This window comes from Bos grunniens, chromosome 15 (genome assembly GCF_055505025.1).
Source record: "Bos grunniens cultivar Pamir isolate PY7600 chromosome 15, Bosgru_T2T1.0, whole genome shotgun sequence".
Taxonomy (NCBI): domain Eukaryota; kingdom Metazoa; phylum Chordata; class Mammalia; order Artiodactyla; family Bovidae; genus Bos; species Bos grunniens.
The window spans coordinates 51227434-51237121 of NC_141179.1; the positions used below are offsets into that span (position 1 = coordinate 51227434).

The window sequence follows — 9688 nt, forward strand, 5'->3', positions numbered from 1 at the left end:
CTCACACAGGCTACACAGGGACACTCTCATATAAAAACAGCCCTTCAAGACCACAGTAGATAATTGTTTCTCCCAAATTCATAGTCAGAGAAATAAAACTAAAATGAAGAAGAGGAACCACTCCCAACTAAAAGAATAAGTGGCATTCCCTGAAAGAACAATGAAACAGATCTCTCCAGTCTACCAGATTCTGAGTTCAAAAAGGAGATAATTAAAATACTGAAGGAATTAAGAAAGACTTTTGATACAAATGTGGATCACTGTAACAAGGAACTAGAAACTATAAAGAGGAGCCAATTAGAAGGTTCATTTGCCAAGATAAAAGTCAAGTTAAAAACAATAAATAACAAACTAAATAATGCAGAAGAATGAGTAAGTGATCTGAAAGACAGAATATGGAAATCATCCAAGAAGAAGAGCAGACAGAAAAGCAAATGAAAGCAATATATGAGCTCTATGGCACAATATGAACTGAGACAATATACTCATAATAGGAATCCTAAGAGAAGAAAGAGAAAAAGAGGATTGAAAATGTATCTGAAAAAATTATAGCTGAAAAATTCCCCAAACTAAGGAAGGAAACAGATATATAAGTATAGGAAGGACAGAGGGTCCCAAATAAGATGAACCCAAACAAACCTACATCAAGACATATTATAATTAAAATGGCAAGAGTGAAAGATAAAGAGAAGATTCTAAAGGCAGCATGAGAAAAAGACTTAGTTCAACTAATTTCTCTACAGAAACACTGCAGGCCAGAGTGAGTGACAAAATATATTCAAGTCCTGAAAGGAAATAACCTGCAATCTAGGGTACTCTCACCAGCAAGATCATGCAATGAAGTGTCACCTCATACAGGTTAGAGCATCTACCATCAAAAAGTCTACAAATGATAAATTCTGGAGAAGGTATGGAGAAAAGGGAACCCTCCTACACTGCTGGTGGTATGTAAATTGATGAGGCGACAATAAAGAAGTTATGAATGTTTCTTTAAAAACTACAGATACAGTTGTCATATGATCCAACAATTCCATCTATGAGCATATATCCAGAAAAAAGTCTAATTCATAAAGATACATGCACCATAATGTTTATTTCAGCACTATTTAAAATAGCCAAGATATGGAAGCAACCTAAATGTTCATCAACATATGAATGGATAAAGATGTAGTATACATACACACACACATACACACACACACACACACACACACACACAGAGGAATACTTTTCAGCCATTAAAAGTAATGAAATAATGCCATTTGCAGCAACATGAATGGACCTAGAGATTATCATACTAATGAAGTAATTCAGACGAAGAAAAATAACATATGATATAACTTATATGATAATTGTAAAAATGCAATACAAGTGAATTTATTTATAAAATAGAGACTCAAAGACATAGTAAATAAACATGGTTACCAAAGGGGGATGGGGTGGAGGGATAAATTTGGAGGATAAAGTATGAGTTTCAAACTAGATAAACAACAAGGTCCTACTATACAGCATACAGAACTATATTCAATATCTTGTAATAAATTTCACTAGAAAAGAATATGAAATAAAATGTATGTGTGTACAACCAATCCCAAAGGGCAGTGCCAAAGAATGTTCAAACTATTGCACAATTGCACTCATTTCACATACTAGCAAAGTAATGCTCAAAATCCTTCAAGCTAGGCTTCAACAGTATGTGAACTGAGAACTTCAGATGTACACACTGGATTTAGAATAGGCAGAAGAATCAGAGATCAAATTGTCAACATCAGTTGGATCATAGATAAAGCAAGAGAATTCCAGAAAAAAACATCTACTTCTGCTTCATTGACTATGCTAAAGCCTTTAACTAATGGCTCACACCACCCTTCATGGCAGAAATCAAGAAGAACTAAAGAGCTTCTTTACAGGGGTCCAGCCCCAGTAGGATCCAGGGATTCCCTCAGGAGGACGGCATCAGCAATAAGGAAAGTAAAAGGGGAGAGAAAGAGGTTTGATCTTCCTTGGTTTACACAAAAAGGCAATAAAGCTCCTCATACAGAACTTGCTCTGTTCACGGAGGCCGCAGGCACCCTCTCAGTGGGGTGAGGATGCAGGACGCCCTTTCCACAGTGAAGACACAGGGCGCCTTCCCGATCGGGTCTTAGAAGCCCAGGCAAAAAAGTGAACTCAGAGAGCCCCTGTGTTCCAAGTAGTCATCCTGAAAGAAGAACAGAGAGAGAAAAAGAAAAAGAAAAAAAGAATGACATGGGGAGACCAAGCCTGATGAGCAAGGCCTGTAACTTTATTTATAAAAGGAGCTTTTATACCTCAGTTGTATATAGAGGATAATAGGGGGGTGCGGAGTCATTTCTTTCTGCAAACTTATCATATACAAAGACTTTAGGTGATTTACATCATCTTCTGGCCAGGAGGCCTGTTAACATTTTTATTCTGATAAAGGTTAGTTAACCAGAAAACTTATTTTCTCCAAAGGTGATCTTTCTAGAAGTTTGGTGCCACTCCCGGAAAGCACTAGATAAAGTTGCATTTCTATAGGGCAAAGGTGCGGTGGGGTGTAACAAGGAAAGAATTTATTACCTCGAGGGTCTAAAGTTGTTAACATCAAGGCTACTACTTATTTTTTTTTTAAGGCTACTACTTATTTTTCCTATATTCCAACTATGTTAATTAATATACTCACAAGGACACAATGGGTAAGGAATATGGAAACTTGGCAGCAAGCATTAGCTCAACAATGAAATCCTCTACCAGTTCTATTCTAATAATTTTTAACTCCCCGAGAAACTCTGCATTGTTAGAATATCTTAAGCTTCCCGTGCCTCTCGTGGTTGGGAGGCTGTAAACAATCACATGCATAGCTGTAAGAGTCGGGATAAACCTGTCAGGCAAGTTAGAAAGCTATCTGAGGGATTTGAATTGGAACACACCTATTATGCCCAGGAGACATATTAACTAGAGATTTAAGTTGATGTCCTTCAGAGAAAGGTGGTCGGGGATAGCCCCCCGTTAATGTCAGAGGAGTTGGTGAAAGTCATAAAATAGTAAGACAGACAGACTCTGGTTTTAGGGTAGATGCTCAAGCAGGTCCAGGGGGTCCCTCCAGTCCTGATCCACCTTTGCCTTCAGGCCCTCTCCGCATGACCTTTGTCATGGGTGGGATCTCCCGTGCTGGCTCTCGGCACTTCTTGATGAAAGTAGAAGAGAGTGAAAAAGTTGGCTTAAAACTCAACATTCAGAAAACTAAGATCATGTCATCTGGTCCCATCACTTCATGGCACATAGATTGGGAAACAATGGAAACAGTGAGAGATTTTATTTTGGGGAGCTCCAAAGTCACTGCAGATGGTGACTACAGCCATGAAATTAAAAGATGCTTGCTCCTTGGAAGAAAAGTTATGACCAACCCAGACAGCATATTAAAAAGCAGAGACATTACTTTGCTAACAAAGCTCCATCTGGTCAAAGCTATGGTTTTTCCAGTAGCCATGTATGGATATGAGAGTTGGATTACAAAGAAAGCTGAGCACTGAAGAATTGATGCTTTTGAACTGTGGTGTTGGAGAAGACTCTTGAAAGTCTCTTGGACTGCAAGGAGATCCAACCAGTCCATCCTAAAGGAAATCAACCTTGAATATTCATTGGAAGGACTGATGCTGAAGCTGAAACACCAATACTTTCACCACCTGATGCAAAGAACTGATTTATTTGAAAAGACTATGATGCTGGGAAAGATTGAAGGCAGGAGGAGAAGGGGACAACAGAGGATGAGATGGTTGGGTGGCATCATTGACTCAATGGACATGAGTCTGAGTAAACTCCGGGACTTGGTAATGGACAGGGAGGCCTGGCGTGCTGTAGTCCATGGGGTTGCAAAGAGTCAGACATGACTGAGCAACTAAATTGAATGAATCACAACAAACTGTGGAAAATTCTGAAAGAGATGGGAATACCAGACCACCTTACCTGCCTTTTCAGAAACCTGTATGCAGGTCAAGAAGCAACAGTTAGAACAGGACATGGAACAACAGACTGGCTCAAAAGTGGGAAAGGAGTATGTCAAGTCTGTATATTGTCACCCTGCTTATTTAACTTATATGCTGCGTAATCATGTGAAATGCCTGGCTGGATGAAGCACAAGCTGGAGTCAAGATTTCTAGAAGAAATATCAATACTCTCAGATATGAAGATGACACCACCATAATGGCAAAAAGCAAAGAAGAATTAAAGAGCCTCTTGATGAAAGTGACCACCCACAGGTGGCTCAGCTGGTAGAGAATCCACTTGCAATGGGGGAGATCTGGGTTCAATCCCTGGCTTGGGAAGATCCCCTGGAGAAAGGAGGGGCTACCCACTCCAATATTCTGGCCTGGAGAATTCCATGGACTGTATAGTTCACGAGGTTGCAGAGTTGGACACTGCTGAGCAACTTTCACTTTCATGAAAATGAAAGAGGAGAGTGAAAAAGCTGACTTAAAACTCAACATACAAAAAATGAAGATCATGGCATCTGATCCCATCACTTCATGGCAAGTAGATGGGGAAACATAGGAAACAGTGACAGACTATTTTCTTGGGCTCCAAAATCACTGCAGGTGGTGACTTGCAGCGATGAAATTAAAAGACGCTTGCTCCTTGGAGAAAAGTTATGACAAACCTAGACAGCATGTGAAAAAGCAGAGACATTACTTTGTCAACAAAGGTCCATATAATCAAACTATGGTTTTTTCCAGTAATCATGTACAGATGTGAGAGCTGGACAATAAAAAAGGCTGTGTAAAAGAATTGATGCCTTCAAATTTTGGTGCTGGAGAAGACTTTTGAGAGTCCCTTGGACAGCAAAGAGATCAAACCAGTTGATCCTAAAGGAAATCAATCCTGAATAGTCATTAGAAGGACTGATGCTAAAGCTCCAATACTTTGGCCACCTAATGCGAAGAGCTGACTTATTGGAAAAGACCCTGATGCTGGAAAAGATTAAAGACAGGAGGAGAAAGGGACGACACAGGATGAGATGGCTGGATGGCATCACTGACTGGATGAACATGAGTTTGAGCAAGCTCCAGAAGTCGGTGATAGAGAAGCCTGGCATGCTGCAGTCCATGGAGTCGCAAAGAGTCAGACATGATTGAGTGACTGAACAACAGCAAATAACTGAATCACTTTGCTGTACATCAGAAATTAACATAATACTGTAAATCAACTATACTTCAATTTAATAAAACAGTCAGTTCAGTTCAGTTCAGTTCAGTCGCTCAGTCATGTCCGACTCCTTGCGACCCCATGAATCACAGCACGCCAGGCCTCCCTGTCCATCACCAACTCCCGGAGTTCACTCAGACTCACGTACATCAAGTCAGTGATGCCATCCAGCCATCTCATCCTCTGTCGTCTCCTTCTCCTCCTGCCCCCTATCCCTCCCAGCATCAGAGTCTTTTCCAATGAGTCAACTCTTCGCATGAGGTGGCCAAAGTACTGGAAATAAAGGCAAATGGCTAAAGTGGGCATTGCCACAAACCTATCCAGGCTCCTACGAGCATTCAATCTGATACGGTTCACATATAAAAATACCAAGTAGAAGACACCGTAAAATTAAGGGCTCTGTGAAACTATCACCACAATCTAAGTATATGCATATCCATCACCTCCAAAAGTTTCCTCTTGTCTTTTTTATTTATTACCATGTTTATTTGCCAAGAACATAAGATCTATCTTCTAAGAAAATTTTTAAAATACAATATTGTTAACTATAGGCAGTATGCTGTATAGCAGATTATATTTCATCTCCAAACTCAAGTTGTATACACTAAATATGCACAACTTTTTATATGTCAATCATACCTCAATAAAGTGGGTTTTTTTTTCTAATTTTATTTTATTTTTAAACTTTACATAATTGTATTAGTTTTGCCAAATATCAAAATGAATCCACCACAGGTATACATGTGTTCCCCATCCTGAACCCTCCTCCCTCCTCCCTCCCCATACCATCCCTCTGGGTCGTCCCAGTGCACTAGCCCCAAGCATCCAGTATCGTGCATTGAACCTGGACTGGCAACTCGTTTCTTACATGATATTTTACATGTTTCAATGCCATTCTCCCAAATCTTCCCACCCTCTCCCTCTCCCACAGAGTCCATAAGACTGTTCTATATGTCAGTGTCTCTTTTGCTGTCTCGTACACCGGGTTATTGTTACCATCTTTCTAAATTCCATATATATGCGTTAGTATACTGTATTTATGTTTTTCCTTCTGGCTTACTTCACTCTGTATAATAGGCTCCAGTTTCATCCACCTCATTAGAACTGATTCAAATGTATTCTTTTTAATGGCTGAGTAATACTCCATTGTGTATATGTACCACTGCTTTCTTATCCATTCATCTGCTGATGGACATCTAGGTTGCTTCCATGTCCTGGCTATTATAAACAGTGCTGCGATGAACATTGGGGTACACGTGTCTCTTTCCCTTCTGGTTTCCTCAGTGTGTATGCCCAGCAGTGGGATTGCTGGATCATAAGGCAGTTCTATTTCCAGTTTTTTAAGGAATCTCCACACTGTTCTCCATAGTGGCTGTACTAGTTTGCATTCCCTAAAGTGGGTTTTTTAAAAATGAATCAATAAAAGGAAGAAAGGAAGGGGGAGAATATCCTCAGGAAGGAAGGAAAAAAATATAATTAAGACTTGAAAGATAGGCACTGTTAATGCTACAGGAATTCCTTTCATTGTCTCATGCATGGTAATGGCTCACCTATCATGCAGTTACCAAGAGTGACAACAGAATAAATGTGGAAATTAATACTTACATTCTTACAAATCACATCCAATAGGGTTGGCAGTTTTAGCAATACAGAGATTTTGTAAATCCTGGGTGAAATGTTTTCTTAAAAGTTAAAACCATGGAAAAGTTAGCACCAAATCTGGACTCTTCCCTCATGTGGGCTCTAATGCAAGCTCAGAAAGTGGATCTAACCATTATTTCAAATACTTAATCATAAAATCTAAACAGACAGTGAGCAGCCTTCTAGGGCTTGACAGTGCCAAACTTTCTCTCTAGCTCAAAGCAGAGACATACATGAAGAGAACCAAGAGAAAACTAATACTCCCTAAGGTGTAAATAGGTATAGACGGACTTAGCATGTACAGTTTATCCTATGCATTTCCTACCAACCACTCCTCTTTTCTGTTTCTTGGTATATGAGTTGGTTAATATTAAATGTGGGAGATCAGTATTCAGATGAATATAGTATAGGCTTCCCTGGTGGCTCAGATGATACAGAATACACTTATACATAATATTCTTATTATAAACAATATAATAGGAATATAGCTTTTCCAAAAGTTTGAAATGAATTGTGGGGGAGGGTGGAATCTGGTGGGGAAAAGAATAGAAGTGCCTATACAAACAGATATGCATACACATCCTCTCCATGGGTAGGGTTAAGTCCCCCAGGCCAGGAGATGTTACTGTATACATGAGTCTGAAATACTTCAACTCTGATCAGAGCAACAAGAGGATTATCAAGATGATACTTCTATATGCTTTCCAATGATCTCCATCCCCCAAAAACTATAATTATAGAAGCTGATGGTGCCCCAAAAAAGGCTCAGTGGTAAGATCTGAACCATCCAGAAACTTCAAAAATTAACTACACCACTAATCCTCCCCCAAGATCCAGGTTGACCCACAGAGGTTGCATACCACGAGATCCTTCTGCTGCTCTAAGAGACATCAACCCTTTTCTGCCGGAAGCGCTTTAAGAGGCCCTGACGGATCTGCTTAGACTTGACACAGTAGACGATGGGGTTCATGAAGGGTGGCACCAAGAAGTGCAGGTTGGCCATGAGCACTGCCAGAGCAGGGTAGCTGTGCTTTTCTACTCGGTGCAAAACTGACAGCCCCAGTTTGGGCAAGTAAAAGATGAGAACAATGCAGAGGTGTGAGACACAGGTGTTGAGTGCCTTTAATCGTTCCCCAGGGGAGACAATGCTCAGCACGGTCTGTAGGATCAGGGCGTAGGAGAGCATGATAAGGGAAGAGTCAAAGCCCAAAGAGAGGAGGATGGAGACCAGGCCAACCAGGCTGTTGACCTGAGTGTCTGAGCAGGCCAGTCCCACAAGGTCACAGTGCAGGCAGTAGCAGTGAGAGAGTACACTGACCTGGGGAAAGAGCAGGCGCCGCAGGAGGATGGGTCCTGGGAGATTGAGCAGGATGGCCCTCACCAGGATGGCAGCCCCCACTTTGGCCATGGCTGAATGGGTAAGAATGGAGGCATAGTGCAGAGGGTCCTGGATGGCAACAAAGCGATCAAAGGCCATGGCCAGCAGCACCCCAGATTCCACATAGGTGAAGGCATGGATGAAGAACATCTGTGCTGCACAGAGATCGAAGGGCAGCTCGCGAACACCCAGCCAGAAGAGCCGCACCATGGTGGGGAAGGTGGAGGCACAGAGGCCCAGATCAGAGGCTGCCAGCATGGACAGGAAGCTGTACATGGGTTCATGTAAGGCTGGATCTGTGCTGACCAGGAAGAAGATGATACTGTTCCCCAGGATGGAAACCACACAGATGAGGTTGATGGGGATGGAAACCCAATGGTGAGAAGCTTCCAGACCTGGGAAGCCAGTGAGGAGGAAGGTAGAATGACCAGAAGTGCTGGTGTTGCAGGAGAACATCGTGATTTCAGGAGGCAGTGGTCCACCCTACAAAGAAGAAGCATTCATTCCTTTGATTATCACTTAAAAGTCCCTACCAAGAACTAAGGGCTAGAAAAGAAGAGTTGCCCCATCACTGTTTCTCAGGCCATGAGAGAAACCTCATTCTTCTGAGGAGCTCCATTCCCCTCTGTTTCCTGGATCATTTAATCTTCTCCTTGAATAAAGTCATACTGAATAAATTTTATGAGCTAATCTCTGCATATTGCTTTAGCCACTGGATATCTACCATCTTTTTGGCCTAAACACCCTCCTTTTTCACTTAAGCTATACTCAAAAGCTATCTCAAGTGTCTTCTCAGACTAAATAATATAGAAAGGAGAATAATTTTATATTTGAATTTAGTATGCTGTTAGAAACAAGCAGTTTAGATTCCATTTCTATTTCTTAGAAGCAGGTTTTCCATAGTGTGACTTATCTTAATAGATACAAATACACGAAAAGGGACACATTCAAACCCATGAAATATTTTCAAAACCATCCTCTAAGAAAGCTTTTTGTTTTTTCCTCTAATTCTGTTCTGGAACCAACATTTTCTGTGTTTCTTTTCTGGAAAAGAATTTGAGGTCCAAAGGTTCTTTCCAGTGTGTTCATTGGTGACAAATGTCTCCTCTGTGAAGATGGGTTTACCTAGAAGGAGTATTCAAGTGTTCTTTAAAGCTAAATCTGGTAAACAAGATGAGAAATGAGATGGATTCACGTTTGTTAAACTCCTTCCCCAATCCCACTTCCACCCCATGGGCTGCTTAAACTTGCACATTTTATTCTGACCCTTGGAGACAGTCCTGTAGCTATGGGCTTAATTAGAAGGCATTTGCCCTTAAATATCTTTTTTTTTTAATCCCCTTTTACCATAAAAGCTGTTGTGACAGCACCAAGTGCTTTGTTCTCCAGAGTTGGGTACTGAAGGGTGAACCTGGCAGGTCTTGAGGGGCACCACCTACAGAGCCAAGCAGAGAAGGTTGATAACAT

At 41.0% G+C, this 9688-nt stretch overlaps 1 protein-coding gene across 1 annotated transcript; it reads right to left on the reverse strand.

The window, feature by feature from the left end:
• Positions 1-7597: 7597 nt before the first annotated feature.
• On the reverse strand, positions 7598-9688 carry LOC147358164 (olfactory receptor 51G2-like). The gene is made up of 2 exons (XM_086340472.1): positions 9569-9688; positions 7598-8704 (listed from the first exon to the last, which is right to left on the reverse strand). The coding sequence occupies exons 1-2, from the start codon at positions 9686-9688 to the stop codon at positions 7724-7726; spliced, it is 1101 nt and encodes a 366-aa protein (XP_086196598.1). The 3' UTR covers positions 7598-7723.